The 19,116-nt window shown below is 34.4% G+C and overlaps 1 protein-coding gene, 1 long non-coding RNA gene and 2 pseudogenes across 26 annotated transcripts; 2 read left to right on the forward strand and 2 right to left on the reverse strand.

The window, feature by feature from the left end:
• The window catches only part of LOC140183355 (uncharacterized), a 177,511-nt pseudogene that overhangs the window by 110,220 nt on the left and 48,175 nt on the right, over positions 1 to 19,116 (reverse strand).
• Positions 96 to 4,239, forward strand: LOC112790049 (uncharacterized). Of its 2 annotated transcripts, none has more exons than XM_025832275.2 (5): positions 96 to 561; positions 2,060 to 2,687; positions 2,995 to 3,150; positions 3,249 to 3,611; positions 3,838 to 4,239. In XM_025832275.2, the coding sequence occupies exons 2-4, from the start codon at positions 2,142 to 2,144 to the stop codon at positions 3,594 to 3,596; spliced, it is 1,050 nt and encodes a 349-aa protein (XP_025688060.1). In that variant the 5' UTR covers positions 96 to 561; positions 2,060 to 2,141; the 3' UTR covers positions 3,597 to 3,611; positions 3,838 to 4,239. The 2 variants fall into 2 exon arrangements, with proteins under 2 accessions (XP_025688060.1, XP_025688059.2); XM_025832274.3 differs by having other exon boundaries at positions 117 to 561; positions 2,114 to 2,687.
• On the forward strand, positions 3,678 to 5,570 carry LOC112775555 (thioredoxin X, chloroplastic-like; annotated as a pseudogene).
• On the reverse strand, positions 5,766 to 17,686 carry LOC112790051 (uncharacterized). 24 transcript variants are annotated; one of them, XR_011879682.1, is made up of 13 exons: positions 17,175 to 17,580; positions 16,615 to 16,791; positions 16,407 to 16,535; positions 15,083 to 15,255; positions 14,013 to 14,102; positions 12,490 to 12,566; positions 12,233 to 12,291; positions 9,967 to 10,019; positions 9,509 to 9,556; positions 7,673 to 7,927; positions 7,309 to 7,564; positions 6,500 to 6,669; positions 5,766 to 6,178 (listed from the first exon to the last, which is right to left on the reverse strand). It is a non-coding gene; the product is annotated as an uncharacterized lncRNA (long non-coding RNA). The 24 variants fall into 24 exon arrangements; XR_011879678.1 differs by having other exon boundaries at positions 12,490 to 12,580; XR_011879676.1 differs by having other exon boundaries at positions 12,490 to 12,580; positions 14,013 to 14,139.

The raw sequence follows: 19,116 nt of genomic DNA on the forward strand, positions 1-19,116 counted from the left end.
TTTAAAAACTGATGGAAAACCGATGAACCGGATGGTCGGACCGAACCGGAACCCGCCCGGTTCACACACAAACGGAAGCCCCTTCGTTTCTTTCTCCCTTTCCCCCTTTCGTTCTTTCATTCAGAAAGAAATCACACAACCCCAGCCAAAAAACCCTAGCATTGTAAGCCTACACCACCGCCGCAAGGAGTGGCATACTGCCGCGTCCGTCGCACTCAAAGTTCGCCATCCGTCCGTCTATCTAGCTTCCCTCGTGCTCCAAGTCTTCAACGCCTGTTTGCTGTCACCGATCGCGGCTGCTTCCTCGACCTCGGCGTCCGTCGTCTTTGTCTGTTCAGCCGCGCTTCCGTCGCCGTTTGTTTGCCGTTCACATTCGCGTCTTCGTTCAGCTGTCGTGTTCGTTCGCGTTCTTCGCCGTTCACGTTCGCTCGGCGTTCACCGTTCGCGTTCACTCGCTGTTCACCGTTCGAGTTCGCGTTCGTCTGGAAGCCACGTTGCTCTGCTTCAAACTCAACCCGCGCGCTCCACCCAGCCGTCGAACTGCTCTCTTTTGTCGCCGCCGTGAGTTCCCTAAACCCGCCACCAGACAATACACTCACACAACACCAATATTCTGCTTTAAGCTCTGCAACTTCTGATTTCTATTACAATAAGTAATTATTTGATTTGGTAGTGGTTTGGATTTTTTCATAGACTGAATTAAAGTTACAAACTTACAATAGTTATGTTCTCTTCTCTATCACGTTGAAATTAAGCTTTGAATTCTCTTATTTCGTTTTAATTTTACCGCACTCACCGTATTTGATGAAATGCTTTAACCATATTTCTGGTTGGTTTTATAATTTCTAGCTTTTAGAAACTTAGTAAGATGATTGCATGTGAAATTAGAATAATTGGATCATAGTATTTAGGAAATTTTAGCTGCACAAATAGCATCTTTGCAGAAAACATATTAGCATGATTATTCCACTTGCATTAGTGTTCTTCTGGTAAATTTTAACTGTTATTGTGAACTTGTTAATTTGCTAATTGTTCTTGTGTTGTTGTTCTGTTACTTTTAATTTTTTTTCGTTTTTGTTGTGATTTTCTGTTCTTGAACTTGTTAAGTTGATAATTTGCTAAATTGTTGGGCTGCTGTTGTTTTAATTTGCCAAATTGTTAGGTTGCTGCGACTTAATTTGTTGGATTTTCTATTTAGGTCTTATTCTTGTTTATTTGCTAAATTGTTGTGTATTTATTGTTTATTTACTGGAAATTGGTGATCATTGTCTGAGATTATTTACTATGCAGGTTAAATGTCATCACTGTTTTGGAATGTCTTATAATGTACTAATGTTTGCTGTTGTTTTGTAATTGCTAGTTGCAAGTTTAGTATGATTATTGGTTAATGTTTTGTAATGTTTGATGCTGAATGCTGATTGTTGAGTTCAGATATGGTTGTTTATTTTGACTTGGGTAAAGAGACTTATGGTCATTTTTTCTTGCCTTATACTGATTCAGATGATTATTTTCAGAGGATGAGCACTTATTTATGTATCTTGAGAAACTGTCTTTCTGTGTGTTATGAGCATTTGGTGAAGCCTCTATTGTACCTATTCAAAGTTTAGTTTTACCAAATGGTCTTTAAAGCAACTCATCCAAAATGCTACTGTACAAACCCAAGTCTATTGTCTCTTAAAGCCTGTATGCACCGTCCTTTGGTGAAACCTTTCTAGCACTAGTCCACTACCAAGTTTGTTATTAATAATGTTATCAAATTTATTTATCCGAGTACTATGTTTATTTTTCAGTTGGATTTATGATAATTCATTTGATATTCTTCCTATTCTTGTCAGATATTTCTTTTAACATTTTGTGTACTGATGAGGAATTGTACTTGCTTGGTATCATGCTTTCATCTGGCAATTTTGCATTTAATATAAAAAAAGGAAAATCCTAAAAGAGTAATTCACCACTCCATTGGAAAAACTTCATACTACCCTATACCCTCAACTTAATACTTGCATATTTATAATTTATTTATTATTCTATTTTAAAACGGGTTTTTCGGTTGAACCAGTTGGACCAATGAACCATTAAATCAGTGACTAAAACAGTTTGATGATCGGTCCAGTTCTCAGAACCTTGGTGAAAAGAGGAGAATGATAGCGTTGGGATTCGAGGGTTCAGCCAACAAAATCGGAGTCGGTGTTGTCACACTTGACGGCACCATCCTCTCCAACCCACGCCACACATACATAACCCCTCCCGGTCAAGGCTTTCTTCCAAGAGAAACTGCTCAGCACCACCTTCACCACATTCTTCCACTCGTCAGATCCGCTTTGGAAACCGCCAACGTCACTCCTGATGACATCGACTGCATCTGCTACACCAAGGGACCTGGAATGGGTGCTCCCCTTCAGGTCTCTGCTGTCGTCATTCGCGTCCTCTCTCAGCTTTGGAAGAAGCCCATTGTTGCTGTCAATCACTGTGTCGCTCATATTGAGATGGGTAGGGTTGTCACCGGTGCCGTTGACCCTGTTGTGCTTTATGTTAGTGGCGGTAACACTCAGGTCATTGCATACAGTGAGGGTCGTTACAGAATCTTTGGTGAGACCATTGATATTGCTGTTGGTAACTGCTTGGATCGCTTCGCTAGGGTTTTGACGCTTTCCAATGATCCCAGTCCTGGTTACAACATTGAGCAGGTTTTTTATGAATTCATTGTTGGCAATTTTCCTTAATCATTTTGTTAGTTGAAAGTAGCAATTTTTACTTAAAAGGCTTATGTAAACATGGAAATTTTATGAATCAATTAGTCACACATTTAAGAACTTTAATGTAGCAATCTTTGATCCAGATAAGTATACAATATGCATTGAGGAGTACAAATGTAGTGTTATAATTGTGCTTAATTGGATTGTGATCTCATGGTTTAGAATTTAGGGTTTAGGGTTTAGTGTTCTCATGGTTCAATCTGTTCAACTTGTTTTATATGGTTTTCTTGCCTTTCAGCTTGCTAAGAAAGGAGAGAAATTTATTGACATACCTTATGTTGTCAAAGGGATGGATGTATCTTTTAGTGGAATACTTAGTTATATCGAAGCAACTGCAGTTGAAAAGCTGAAGAATAACGAGTGCACACCTGCAGACTTGTGCTACTCTCTGCAGGTATATTTGTTTGCTGCTCCTTTTCTCTTCGGTAAGCTGTTATCTTTATAAAATTATGAATTTGCGAGTTTGGATTTATAAGAATGTTAACATTGCAGGAGACTCTGTTTGCTATGCTTGTGGAGATAACAGAGCGGGCTATGGCTCATTGTGACTCGAAAGATGTCCTTATAGTTGGTGGTGTGGGCTGCAACGAGCGTTTGCAGGAGATGATGAGAACAATGTGCTCTGAACGGGGTGGGAGGCTGTTTGCCACCGATGACAGATATTGCATCGACAATGGTGCAATGATAGCTTATACTGGTCTCCTTGAATTTGCTTATGGTGCATCGACACCACTAGAGGACTCTACGTTCACCCAGCGGTTCCGAACAGATGAAGTGAAAGCAATCTGGCGAGAAGCAAACTCTACCAAATTGAATGGTCTTGCAGAGAAAAGCATTTGATTTGTTATTCTTCAGGTATTGTCTTATCATTCTATGCTCAACTAAGCATCTAATGATTTAAACTATGTTAGCGTTAAACCAATGGGGATAATATTGGCAATTTCGACTGAATTTAGTGAAACTAATGAGATCGAACTGTAGCTTGCTTTTTATATGCCTCGTTACTTTTTTGTTTTCTGCTAAAGAAACTCCGAAAAACTAATAATAGAGTTGAAATATATTTTTCCTTCTGTGATTGCAGGTCTGAGTCTGATTGCCTTCAAGCTCAAGTTTATACATTAGGACCTTGTATTTTATTAGGATGGTAAATTATATATGAAACTCTTCATTTTTATTTAATATTCTATTATCAGTGGAGAGTGGTGTAGGGATGGCTCTGATCCAAGATGTAGGAGATGGTTCAGTACCAATGTCAATTGGGGTATCACTTTAAACAGTATTTGTTATAGTTTTTTCATATTACATATTGTCTAAGGTAGTCAACTTAAGTTATGTATTAAGTTAGTAGTTTAAGGTTGTATCTTTTTTTTGTTTTTGACAAAAGTTTAAGGTTGTACTAGCTGAGGACCGTGCAACTGCACGGAAACATACATTTATCATATTTAAAAGTATGTTTAATCTATAATATTTTTACTTTGTGATAGTAGTAAATTCTATTCAGGCTTTATCTTTGGTGGAGAAAGTATTTTCCGGACCTTGGTGGACCAGATAGAAAGATGCCATTTCAATGGCCAGGATAGCTTCTGTACAGCATTTATTAGAAATTATATTTGACCCAAAACTTGATAAAATTGTAAACCGGTTCAGCTTGATCTAGTTTGATTTAAGTGTTAAGACCCAGTTTATTACTTCCGACGCTTCCACTTCGTATACTCGCATCTACCTCCTCCGCCTCCTCCTACTCTGCTGGTCCTTTGCTTCACTGCTCCGTTCCGGCGAGGCTTTCCATTTATTCCTCCCAAAGAAGAACTACATGTCCCAAGCTCCGCTATTTTCGTCAATTCACCGTTATGCCATCACAGAGATTAACGAGATACAGTTTAACGACACCGTTTTGAAGGCTAACCGTCCCGTTCTCGTTGAGTTCGTCGCTAACTGGTGCGGTCCTTGCCGTTTGATCTCTCCCACTATGGAATCCCTAGCTCAGGTCTCTCTCGCCCTCCAAATTCCTTTTTCCTAAAGAATTTATCGTGCCTTTTTCTACTATCTGATAATATTAATTAATTTATTCATTAATTAACAATAAATAATTCTTCTTTTGATAACAAAATTTAGAGTGTTGGTTAGAGTGTTGTCTTATTTCATGTCTCCATTGAATGAAACAAAAGTAAAAAAAACCAGTGAGTTTTTTAATAAAGAGATATTTGCCATGCTAGCAATACATACTTAAGCTTGGGATGATTTATAACCTTGATGAACCGTGAAAGTAAGGACATGATTTTAAGAAATGCAACACATCTTGTCATATGAACAGAACTTCTTGCTGAATGTTCTTAAGAATATTCTCTCAAATTGAAATGTTTTGTATCATAAATTGCAGGAATATGAAGACAGATTAACAGTGGCGAAGATTGATCATGATGCGAACCCTAGGCTAATCGAAGAGTACAAAGTTTATGGGCTACCAACATTGATCCACTTCAAGAATGGACAGGAAGTTCCAGAAAGCAGAAGAGAAGGTGCAATCACCAAAGTTAAACTCAAAGACTATGTGGATGCTTTATTGGAATCAATCTCAGTTTCGTAGAGACGAGTCGAAATTCTGCTTCCCTCTCGGTTTGCCGGATTTCTACATTCTTGAGTCAATTGTGACTTTCTATCCTTTTTTGGGTTACCCTTTATTGTTTGATTCAGGTGCATAAATTTCTTCTCCTTTAACAGAAGTGTAATTGGTAATTTTGTTAAACAATCAAGAGGCTTAATGTAATTAGGGTTGTGAAATTTGATGTTATTACAAAATTTTATTCCACAAAATTGAAAGCCTTAAACGAGTGATTCATAACTCTATCTGCAGCACCACCAGTATCCCCAGCACTGCTTCTTCTCTGCATGAATGAAAATGATGTTTATACAAAGTTATAGACAATTGTGGAAGTAGCAAATAATTAAATATATTAGAAATGTAAGTATATATAACTCACTTCAATGTTAATAGAGCAGAGTAATAGATTGAAAAGCAAAAATGGTATGGCATAAAGGTAATTGAAGTATTCAGTGATCATTGTTCCAAAAGAGAAAAACCCAAATATTTAAAATAAAGATCTTATAGGACATGAACAAAGGCCATGCTATAGTATCTTAATCTCAAGGAAGCTTAAAAATAGACAAATTCATAGGGAAAAGGAACTTCTAAACTATTGGACTAATATTACGAGCATTTTTTCTCTCTCTCTCTCTCATGGCAGTGCGAATCCTCAAACCGAATTCCTGTGCTCTTTGTCATCTCTTATTCTCCAAAAGGTTATGACTTTCAACTTCCACCACTCGCTCAGTTTCTCAAGCACCCACTTCTTCTTTTTCTTCTACGCACGTCAATGCCCTGATCTCCATCTTCACCAAACGACCCTTCACTCCAGACACCCCTGAACTCACCCAAAACAAAACAAAACAAATTGAGCAGTTAACATTACAATTAGGATTGTACCGTTATCAGTTAACAAAAAAATTAGAATGTTTAACGGAATAAATAGAGAGAAGTCATAGCAATTTTAGTAATTCTTGAGGCTTATGGCTGATAAATTGTGAAGAACCATGGCTGATAAATTGTGAAGAAACTGGGAGTATTTTAATGCAAGAATTTGTGAAGATAATTTACCACTGATAAATTCTCAAGACTGATAGTGAAGAATACTTAGGCAGTTAGGCTAAAAAAGAAGTTAACCATGCTTATAATACGCTGTTACCATTGGAACAAGAAAAAACAACTCCCTTGGCCGATGCACAAGGGCGACAAGCGGATCAATGTCTGGAGCAACAGTTCTTGAAGCAAGATATTTTAAAATTACTCTCAATGGTGCACCAAGGACAACCTCCCTCACTGATGCAATTTTCACAAAAAAGGATTGCCTTTGATCTGCACATAATTGGAAACACCACCAATTATAAAAGACCAACATCAACAACCAAATAATTGAATCTAGAAATACTTTTTCCCCATCCACAAGAATTGCAATTCAATGCAGAATAGAATCTAAGCATAGAATGATTAAAAATGTAATTTGATTGACATTTGAAAGAGTTTATATTTAGTATAATAAAGTAAATACATGAAATTCAATAAAGCATGAAGTACATGAGTTGACAGACCAGAAACTAATTTCCTGACAAATCAAGGCTTTGATATCATGTAGTGACCATCCCAAAAGCTTAAGCTATTAGTTGAACGCACATGAATGCCTCTTATTATATCACTTAGTATAAGATATTTTACAAATCCTATCTAATATCTAATATAAATAACAAATATAGATATTGATTCCTGAAATTAAAATAGAAAGGCAACAACTCCCCATAATAATGGAAATGCAATTCATCTCAACCGTTTTAATGCATAGAAAATACAGCAGCTAACAATTTAGGAAGAACTTCTCATGGAAAGGAGCACGTCAATTAAAAATATTGAAATTTTGAAACCATGATAACTATAATACCATGCTAAAATAACAGCAGTTAGAAAGCTTATGATGGCAGGATATACAGAACCAGTTTGTACCTTGATTTGCAGGAAGCCTTGACAGATTTATTTTCAATGTTAGGTTAAACCCATCCCTTGGAGGATCTTTAATTTGTACAGTAGCTCCGTATGCAGCTTTTATTGCGTCTATGGCTCCAAAAGAAAGTCCTTTGACAAAGAAGGGACCCCTGTTGTCAAGCTTGCCACCATCAGATTAGTTTTGGCATTGGGGAGGAAAGGGTTGTCGGCGAGGAGCTGAGAAGTGACCCCTTCGAAGGCCTCGAGGATCATGAAGCTGCTCCGTAATATGAGAAAATTGAACAAAAAAGAAACAGAATCGATGAATGAATTGGAGAGAGTGGAAGTAGAGTGTTGTGGTAATTGGCGAGAGAGTAATAGTAACCTCGCGCTGTTGGCGGAGAAGCTCATCGATCTCATTGCGGAGCTGCTCCTCTGACTTCTCCACTGCAGTGCCTGCGTCGACGGTTGCCCCATGTCGTCCATTGCCTCCCGTCTGGTGTACCTGAACTCGACCAGGGTCTGATCTACGCCTCTACTTCGGCGGCGTTCTACCACTCTTTCTGCTCCGTCGGGGCAGTGCCATCTGCTATTTAGATGTCCAACCCAGACTTCGCCATCACCCCAACCCAATTTAACTCTACATTTAAATTTGCCACATATGTTAATGAAAGTTTATTTGTGAACTTTTTATTATTTGTAAACCAACCCTTATATTTTTTATTAATTTTATTTATTACCTGATCCATCAAGGACCAGAAGATACTTTTCCCACCATAGAAAATTCCTTCTATTCAATTATATTTATGAATTCTTAATTGTTATTTTTGTTTTATATTATTTTCAAAGTGTCAAACATCATTTTTACAATGACATTAATCATTCTAATAATAGCAAAAAATACTTTTTGAAGTTAAAATCTTATACATTAGAACTTCGTTCCGGAAAGTGAAAATATTATAAATATAATATATATTGAAATTACAATAAAATCTTAAAAAAATCAAAAAATAAATCTATATGAAATACTAAATTATAAAATCAAAAATTCAAAATTCCTAAATTCTAAACTCAAATATTAAATTAAAAAAATTAGGTGAGGATGTTGTAAACAAATAATATATACTAATATTTATTTGAACTTCAACAATTAAAACTTATTAAATTCCAAATATATATCGAACATATTAAATTGTTAACCCTCGCAGGTAAATATAAAATCTGTATTACCATTACTTTAAACTTTATCAATAAGTCTTTGTCTTTTTAACTAAATTATAAACTCTCATTCCTAAATCTTGAACCCAAAAATCTTGATAATCTAATTAATTAATAATATTATAAACATAACATGTACAAATCTACAGCTTAGATCATAAATTTTAAACCCTAAATCTCAACTAATAACGTAATTAATCAAGAATATTATAAATTATAAATATAATAAGAACTAATATTACATTAAATTTCAGAGAATTTTTTTTTTCAAATAACAAATATATAACATAAATACTAATTTATAAATCGTCACTCCTAAATATTAAAATTTTTATAAGCAAATTAATCAAGAATGTTATAAATAGAATATATATTAGTACTATTTTAGACTTTAACAATAAAAAAAGGTTTTATAGAAAACAAATTTGTAAACACTAAAAATTAAACCCTGAATCATAAATTTAAGAACTTTAACAAAGAATTTATCAAGAATATTATATATATAGATTATATACCATGGATTATTATGTCTTTAATAAACGGGTTATCAGCCCAACATGCATTTTCAAAATCTACAATCTTACATCTTATATCAATTTCATCAATATTTTTGGTAGACTTCTCTGTACAAGTAATCTAAACCAGTCAAAATACATTTGCACATTTTCGAACTTTATTCAATGGAAGGCATTTGTAGCGATTGTTTTTTATCAATAGTAGCAAGCTATCAGCCTATCACCAAGAAACTTTGAATTTGAAAGACTCTTAGCGATCTATAAAAGAACATCAGTCTTACAAAATCCTGCCTGAACAAACTCGGCTACACTTTTTTGGATCAATATATGATTACCAAAACAAAATGAAAATAAATCAGAACAAAATCACTTAGGAATGATATAAAAATAAAAAGTACTGATTAACCAAAATAATTGAAAAGTAATTAGAATTGTTTATGAAATAATAAAAAATGAAGGCGCATAGTTCGTATATTATTACACAGTACCACCAAATTAATCATGAATATTGTTCTCCTTTTTCCTTCTTTCTTTGCCTGCAAAACTCGCATATGGACCCAAACAAAGGGTTACAAAGGATTATACAAACATATCTCATAGCATTAAAAAATTCTAGAATCACAGAGGATCAACATGATACAGAACGAGGTCTTAATGTTGCAATTATATGAATCTTTTAAATAAGATTAATTCTATAATAACATAACATATGTCAAACAAAAATGTCTATAATAAAGAGTAGTATTAGCCCCATAAAATATATGGAGCAAAAGATATCGCATTGAAGAATATTAGGCAACAACTCAAAGCATTAGATAAAAAATCAAAATCAACTTATAGTTAATCATAGTGAACATAAAAGAAAAAGCAGGATATGAAATAAGAAAATTTCAAAAAGCATATAAAGATATTATTAACTTCTAACTTTGCACCTAGATACTGTTACCTTCTAACTCCTTCGTTGATCATATCATATCACAATTGAAGTGAAGATCCACTCTGAAAAATATAGATGATGTGATGGAATATACTTTGAAGGATATTTAAACTCTTGCACCACAAATGTTTATAAAAATGTCACATAAAAAACATAGAAGATAACTTTGGACATATATAGGTCTTTAAAATTAAAGATAATCATTAACAGTATATTTAGTTTTTTTTAATATAAATGTATCTTTCAAACAGATCAACTTCATGTAATAGCAATACGGATTAAGGATGAAAGCATTAGGAATTTTCCAGAGTTAGAATATTCACATAACTAAATAACTTCAAATGTTATAATCACTCATTTCAAAATGTATTTGAAATGTTGTAGTCACACTTTCATATAGAGCAACTCTGCTTAACATAATTTTAGGGAATAAATACACAATTTTTTTCTTCAATAATAAATGCCTCAAGAAATTTTTGACTGAGCTCAAACAAATTAACCCAAACACACACCTTTTGCATTAAACTACTCCAAACATTAAAACCTAACCCTTAATACCTAAAATCTGCAATTACATGTTTTTGTTAAAACTTAAAAATTGCTTCAAGGAAAAAAAGTAATTTCCCTAAAAGTGGTTCTAAAAGCTTATGATAATAAGTTATTTTGAACACATCACAAACTATCTAATTTTGCCCAATTTTTACATTAAAAAAAAAAACTCTTGTTTTCTATTAAAAAAATTAAAACTCTCTCTTTCTAAATACAAAAAATGCAATCCACATAGAAAGAAATAAATAAAGAAGATTTACCAACTGAAAACGGTATTATTTTAAACCATAGTCTATTATGCATACTAAATTACTAATAGTATTATATGGACTAAAATTAATAATGTTAACACTCCAATGATAATGTAATTCGAAAAGAGAAAAAAAATACAAGATTATAGTTCAAAAATCAAAAGACAAAGGAGTCAGCCACAAGCTACCTAAGTACATCACACCTATTCTCCTCGACTCCCATGCAGAAATTGACTCACCTATTTGACTAAAATTTCTTGATATTTTACCAATCAATCAATCACTCACTTTCTTTATAAAGAAAAGTACCAATATCAAAATTCATAAACACTTCTAAAATCAACAAATGACAACCAATATCAACCTTCAGTGATTTAGATAGGCATTAGAAACAATATATACAATTTTAAAATTCTTCCATTCTGAGCCACCTTCAATTTCATTTTAACAGTGTGTCTTTCTTTCGGTACTTTGTTACCACCAACCAACCAAGTTGTATCTGTTTCATCCAAAATAAAGAAGGTGAATGCTATGGTGCCTATCACATTGTATCTAAGTTACTAAAAAGGGTAAATAAATAATATCTAATAAATTTTATATGATTTACTTTTTACTTTAAACATTTTATTTTTACTTTAAAAAGTAAGTTAGGCAATTTAGGCAACATAACAAAGGCACCATAGAACTCACCAATAAAGAAACTTTAGCAACTAATAATATATTATATCATATGATTTGAATATGCTCATTCTGTGCCAAAGAAGAAAGGAGAACATATAATAAATTTCTTAGTAATGATAAAACAAAACTATTAGAACATGGGAAAATCAAGTCTCCATTTTTATCAGTAAAAAATCAAGTATTCATTCAGATTTAACTCCCCCCCCCCCCCCCCCAAAAAATTAACTATTCAATCAAAAAAGATTTTATGTTTCTTTGCATAACCAACACATACAAACAAGTTTCAATGTTTTTTTTTATCTTCCTATGATTGCATGTTTTTAACCAAAACAAACCTTAAGAAAAACTTGAAGACACACATATAAGTTCATTTAAGCAGTAACTGAAAAGAAAATAAGAGTAGATAGAGAAACACATAAAATAGGAAGAGACAACCATGAAAAGAGAAAAAAACAAAATAGAAAATAACTAATTAAAATAAAAAAAAACAATGGTGAAAATAAAGACAAAAGAAATATCAACTTAATAGAAAGTCAAACAAAGTGTTAAAAGCAAAGAAAGATGAACAAAGAAGTAGGTGCAGTAACCCACAAATTCTAAATCACAAGAATTTCTCGATGTTAAGGTTTGCTTTCTTTTTAATTTCCTTTCTTTATTTGCACTGATGGGATTGACAATACCCTAAATACAAACAACTAATCCACGAACACAAACATAGTTATCAGAAAATAAATGAGGTGAAAACTAAAATTCACAATTTATATTTCGAAGAGAGCAGATAAAAATGACCATACCGTGTAAAACAACCCAAGAAAATCAACGGTGCATCTCAAGCCAAAAGTATCCCAAGAAGCTGCAGCTCCAGAGGATGTAAATCACACATAAAAAGAAACACAAAATATTGAAGATTGAAAAATGGGTACAAAGATAAACAGACACCTATGTTTCATTATACCTTGAAAGTTATATAGGATTTGCTGGTGTTTTTAATTATAATAACACTTTTAGTAATAACATAGAAGAACTTAGATTACTATTTTTTTGAAATTACCTTCCAATAGTTCTTGAATCTTCCAATGGATAATCAACAAAACACAAAAGAGTGGAAGCCCAAACATCACCTTCATTCTGCAAAATATCATCTATAGCCAAAGTGTTGCCATATGTGATGAACAACAATGATAAGTGAATTTTTGTTTCCAAGTGAACAAAATAAAAAATCAAATTCCATAGCAATGTGTGAAAGAAATGTAATCTAGTAAAAATACATGAGACAAATTTAGGATTAAAATCTTGATTTGTTATTCATATAATTCAAAGTGACCCAAACAAAACCAAAATAACTTTCACCCTTAAAAAGCAACAAGGTTTAAACAACCATGATGTATACAATAAATTAAGCATTTTATTCAGAAACAAAAATTTGAAAAGGTCACAACAGACAACCAGATGCGATCAGTCTCGTGATGTCCAAAAATTGACCCAAAACAAAATTAGGAAGGAAGTAACAACAGGAAATAGTCTGTCTCATTTGTATTATTATGAGCAAAGCAAAATGTATACAATAATAACTCCCTAATCATATCCTGATATAAAATAAATAATCATCATAAAGCATAAGTTATAATTGAAAAAGCATACATGACTATAAGATAATAATGTGATACGCATACTATGTTGTGGAAATCTTTTTCCGTCAATATATAGCTTAGTAGTAGTGTATGATAGTTATCTTATTCTCCATCAAAGAACATGTTTTCTGGCAAAGCCCTCTCGCATTCATCATTAAGATCATAAACCACCTCAAAATTAAAATTAGATAGCAAATAGTAGTATATGCACATAGTCAAGGGCACAATCATCTTTTTCGATCTCCCGTCTCCAAAACAAGAGGAAAAAGGGGAACCTTCAACTTAAATCCTTTTTATAACCGCAAAAGCAAAGAAAGCATCACAAATTAAAACAGCTAGATAATTTTCATAGTTGCACAAACCCTCTTTACATGTTGTTAAAGGCCAAAGTTATTATCTTTATAGTTTCTGTGAAAATAGAAAGAAGGATAAAAAAGTAAAGACCTTGAAATGAAGGGCCACATGAGTATTAAGAGCAATGCCTTTGTTGCTAATGCAGAGAGAGCCCTAAAGTTCTCAGCAGTAGAAGGAAGAGGATGAAGAGTGTTGAAATGGTAGTAAAAACATAAAAGACTTTTTTCTAGAATCTTCGACCAACCTTAATGGCAAAGAAGCACAAGTAGTGTGAAAAATAGTGCTCTTGTTCTTTTGATTCGAAATAATGACAAAACCCAAATTTCTCCAAATTAACCCAACAAAGATATCACTGTCATTATTAAATAAAATTAAAAATAAAAATGAAACATTTAATCTTTAGGGAATTAAAATTTATGAGCAACATTTCATCCACTATTTTAAACCTTGCTTAAAACATATGGAAGCATCCATTTGATTAATTTAATCAAGTATCAAATACATTATCCACTGGACTACATAGATAGCTATTTACACCTACACTATGAATCCTTCAAACAGCAAAATGAACTTCAAAAACAAAACTAACCTTCTCTGATGGAAGATCAATGCCCAAATTACCACAAAATAGGATAATACCATCAGCTTCTTGTAGATTCTGATAAAAATGGGTCAAGCTCTGGTTCCAATACAGATATAACATTGAATCATCATAGCTAATATGAAGTTAGAGAGAGAGAGAAATTAAGTACACGATGAAGACATCAAAAATAAATAAATAAAACAAAATCTAACCCTGCAAAATCAAGTTACACAAAAACAAGGGAAAAAAAAAAGAAAAGCTAACCCCACAAGATAACAAAAAATTATTGTCAAAATCAGAAGCAATCAAGCAGAACCACACACCTACCATAGTCCACACACTAGATCTAAAAAAGCTAAACCCCATAAAAAGCATTTAAGAAAAAAAACATATTTTAATAAATACCATGAAAAGATAACGACAAATTACCCCCACCCATGAAATAAAAACGGTAAAAAAGGGAAAAAGCCAAAGTGAAAAGCATACACTGAATTAGTAAAAATTTAGTTCAATGTATCCAATAATTGAATGATGTAGCAACCCAGTTCAAGAAATAAGCACAAACGCCCAAATTAGAAAACATGAATATCAACAGTAGCAGCTTGCACAATTAAACAACTCATAAAGGTATTGTTTTACCAAACTTTCACATCCCATGTCACTCTATGATACTGAATAGAAGGACGACAAGAGCTTCTTAGATGATGAATTAATGGAAATTGCAAGCAACATTAGTAGTATCATATTATGTCAAGTCAAAATGAAATGAAAGAAAAAAGAGAGTACTAATAATTAGCTTCATGTTTGATCCAAGAGTACGAATAAAGGAATTGTTAAATAGCACGTAGAACATTTTACCTAAAACTTTGCAAACATTACACTCTGCTTGACAATTTTCCATCCACCTCTTTAAAAGATTAAATGATTGAGAAGATATGCTAGTTTATCAAACAGAACAAGTAAACCATTGAAACATACAATATCAAATCAGCAGCAAATATTCTAAACCATTTAGTTGAAAAATAATTCAATAAATATGGCACGATTGAACTAAAAACAAATTTAGTCATGAATACCTCAGTCTCAAATTTTTCATGGACTACCTGCGCAGCTTCTTTCAGCATTGATATATCCACATCCCATTAGGTAGAGATAAAACCATATTACCCAACATTATCTGGGACAAAGTGTTTGTTTGGGAAGCATAATGTAATACTTCTTTAACTTCCTCAAGAGTTCTGGTCTCAATCTGGTAAAAATGAAACAAGCTTTTCAAAAGTTATGCAAGACATCATAAAATTGAAAGTTAAGCAAAATTAAAAACTCTTGAATTTTCATCCTCAAGAGTTCTGGTCTCAACCTGGTAAAAATGAAACACACTTTTCAAAAATTATGCAAGACATCATAAAATTGAAAGTTAAGCAAAATAAAAAACTCTTGAATGACCCAATCAACGGGAGAGACAAGAGATGGTGGAGCTGACAGAGTAAACTCCCTGATGCCTTGGAAACTCCACCAGCTTCGTTACCGCGTCGGGTTGCCCATGCTCCTCGTGATTGGCTCTGGCGGTGGTGACATCGAGCAGTTGAACACAAGGTGAATGCGCGAAGTGGCTCGCAATCAAGATCTAGTATTTCCCTAAAGTAACTTTGGAAAAAGGTTGAAGATAAAGCATTGGAACCGCAAGGTTTTGCACCAATGGTCGCGAAATTGGATGAAGAAAGGGTAAGAAGGGAAGGAAAAGAGAAGAAGATCCAATAAAAGTAAGCTAAAACATGCCCAAAAGATCTCAGTAAATAAAAGTTAACCATGTAAAAGAAAATCCTAAGAGTTGATAAAAAGTAATGCGCAAAAAACATGCAAACAAGAAAGAAAGGTTGACTGATATATGAAACTTCCAGGAAACTATCTTATCAAAGAGGATATGAAAATAAATATTCTATAAGAAATGAGGAAGCAATTCATTCACAACTCAGAAACTAAACTAAATAGAAATAATGTCTATTCGATCTAGTCGGTAGAAATCCCTTGCCTTGAAAACATAAAGAAGGAAGAATCGCCTCATGATGACCAAAGCCAGCATTGAGCATACCGACCACATGGTGCACCGTATTCAAGAAAACAAAAAGAAGATACAAATGACATGAAAATCAAAGAACTAAACATCACAATGACAACCTACCATAATAAGTAATCATAGTAATTAATCGAGAACAAATACAAAAGATTTCTATTCCCCCAAGAATTGGGACAAAAAATCTGTTGAACAGAACCCTAAATACCCAATTGATTTCCGTTGAAACACAAAATTGAACGAAAATAAGAAAGAGTAAATACCATGGCAAGCCATAAACACGGGATTATGATATCAAAGAACTAAGCATCACGGAGACAACCTACCATAATAAGTAATCATAGTAATTAAACGAGAAAATACGTGTCAAACACGGCAGAGAGTGTTTCAGATTGCATTTGTCTCCTCTTCATACCATCTAGGGCAAACAATGCAACCTTGTAGTTAGCTTCAACCTACAAAAAGCATCAATTCAATCTTATCTCAAACAATAACCAGAATAATCATAAGAAGTGATTTATATATAAAGATTACCTCCAATTTTGTGTTAGAGATCAATTCATGCTTACTTCACTTTTTGTCATTATCTGGAACTGATTTGATGCCTCCATGTTTATTCTCTTCTTATTTTTCTTGTTTCTAAATTTCGGGTCATCGTCTTTTTTCTCAGACATCCCAAGATCTTCATCAAATGAAAGAGACAAAAAACACCTGAAGCATTATAAAACAACAAACATCACTCAATAGCTTTGTGCTGAATGAAAAACCTTCCACAAAAACTTTAGTGAGTTTCGCAAAGAGCGGTTTTGATTCTATCACTCTATCAGTTCATAAAGCGCAGCATCAACTTATTAGAGAAATAGAAAATTGACAAATTACAGAATTCAATCACAAAATAGAACTAAATGAATTAGAAACTCCCATAAGAAACAAAACCCATTCAATGGAATCAGGATGCAACTGACAATTATTAGCCTTGATATAAGTTAACTTGTATAAATAAAACAGCTCAAACCCTGGACAAAAAAACACAACTGAAAACCCCAAATCAAAAAAATAAAAAATTCAGAAGCATGGATCGAGAAAATCCGTACATGAGGGGGACGCCAGTTGAGATCTCAGACCAAAATGTGTCAACCAGGTTGTTGAGGTTCCAAAGAGCGTCACTCGTTCAGAGTCGCCAGAATCCCACCAGCGTCGTCGCCATCACTGTGCTCTCAGAAGACGAATTCGAGTAGTTATGTTTAGGATTGTGGGTGGGGATCGTTGCGATTGGTGATATCAGAACAATAAAGAAAGAAATTGGCAAAGATTAAAGAGAAATACGAACTGGAAAGAAAAAAATCGGGTTAAAGAGCTAGGATTTGGGAACGATAGCGAGAGAGCGAGAGAGAGAGAAAGAGAAAGAGAGAACGACAGAGAGAAACCTTTCAACTTCGCCAAGCTGGTGCTCAATAGGGGTGCACATGGCCGGGTGAAGTCGGATTTGAGGTGATCCAGACTCGACCCGAAATATAAACTGGGTCTATTTATTAGACCCGACCTTAGACCCGATGAAACCAACAGTCTTTCGAGTCACAATTAAATCGGATGAAAATCGGGCCATAACCAACCCTTCTTCAAAATTAAAACATAATCACAATCAATACCAAAGCATCATCACAATCAATAGTCCAATACTAATAATCTCCCTAGCATGGGAGTTAAAGGTATGGTTAAATCTCCTGAATTAGAGGGCAAAGATCAAGTTCAACATATAAAATGGCTTACATACAAGTAATGATCAAGCAATCAACCAAACAAACAAAAATGATCATACAATAAAGAAAAAAAAAGATGCTTACATACAATTAATCATCAACCAAACAAACACTAGAAGGCAGAATAAGGATTATACAATATCCAATCTTTCTCTTCACCATATTACACTAACAATCCCTCTTTGTCCTGTAGGCAGGGGATGATACAACTTGAAAGAGTCACAAATGGCCAAACAATGCCAAACATCTTAAACCAAGCTTTGCTTCATACTCTCAAAATATGAACATGTGAATGCGTGTGTGCAGCTTCATTGCGCAAAATACCAAAATGGTTAGTGCTGGATTACCTTAAACCAAGCTTTGCTTCATACTCTCATTCAGCAATTTTACTTTCTTGGCTGTATCTGGATCTTCTGGTGCAGGTGAACCTTCGCTCTGATAAATGTTATGGTCCAATGCACCTGTACAATATAGTTCAGCTCAACTTGTCATATAAGAACAACTGAACAAGATAATCAGTAACTAATCAGCTAAACAAATCATTTAACACACATCAACATCCACACCTAATCAGTAAAGAATCAGTAAATCCACACCTACTCAGTAAAGAATTAGTAAACCCAGAAATCAGTAGTAAACAGTGAATCAGAACAAAGAATAAGCTAAACACACATCAACAGCCACACCTAATCAGAGTTCTAATAATGAAAATCAACACCTACAACCAAAATTCACAAATTCTGTTTATCAAAAACCCTAATCCTTAATCAGAATATTAATGACATAATAAAATTAATTACTTACCTGAGCAGAAGACTTGAAAAGAAGACCGGAGAAGAGAGCAGAGCAGAGGGAGCAGGACTAGCAGAGCAGAGCAGAGCAACGTCGCCGAGAAGCAGGGCAGCACCGTACGTCGTCACTGTCGTCCGTCGAACGAAGAGCTTCGGCGGTGATTGGGGTGATACACGGAGGGTTGTGAAGAGATGAGAAAGGAAGGAGTCGGCGACTGCGTGGTGCGTGCCGCGAGACTCGGAGTGGGCCGTGGGGAGAGAAAATGAGGTCAGGGTCATCGGATCGGCCTGCGCCGTGGGGAGTGGCGACTGCCAGAGCCGGAGTGGGGCGTGGGGAGTGCCGGAGTGGGGACTTGGGGTGTGGGGGTGAGCCTCAATGGCTGAGGACTGAGGCGCTGAGCTGCTGAAGGAGGCACGAGGCAGTGAATGCGATGCGTGTTCTGTGTTGCCCTAGCCCCTAATTAGAAACCTCAAACCTGTAACGC

This window comes from Arachis hypogaea, chromosome 3 (genome assembly GCF_003086295.3).
Source record: "Arachis hypogaea cultivar Tifrunner chromosome 3, arahy.Tifrunner.gnm2.J5K5, whole genome shotgun sequence".
Taxonomy (NCBI): Eukaryota; Viridiplantae; Streptophyta; class Magnoliopsida; order Fabales; family Fabaceae; genus Arachis; species Arachis hypogaea.

What these genes read in the sequence shown, in the direction of transcription:
- LOC112790049 (XM_025832275.2), top strand. Translation starts at nt 2,142, where the DNA reads ATGATAGCGTTGGGATTCGAGGGTTCAGCCAACAAAATCGGAGTCGGT. An exon ending in CTGGTTACAACATTGAGCAG is followed by an intron (nt 2,688 to 2,994) that starts GTTTTTTATGAA and finishes CTTGCCTTTCAG; the next exon opens with CTTGCTAAGAAAGGAGAGAA. An exon ending in ACTTGTGCTACTCTCTGCAG is followed by an intron (nt 3,151 to 3,248) that starts GTATATTTGTTT and finishes TTAACATTGCAG; the next exon opens with GAGACTCTGTTTGCTATGCT.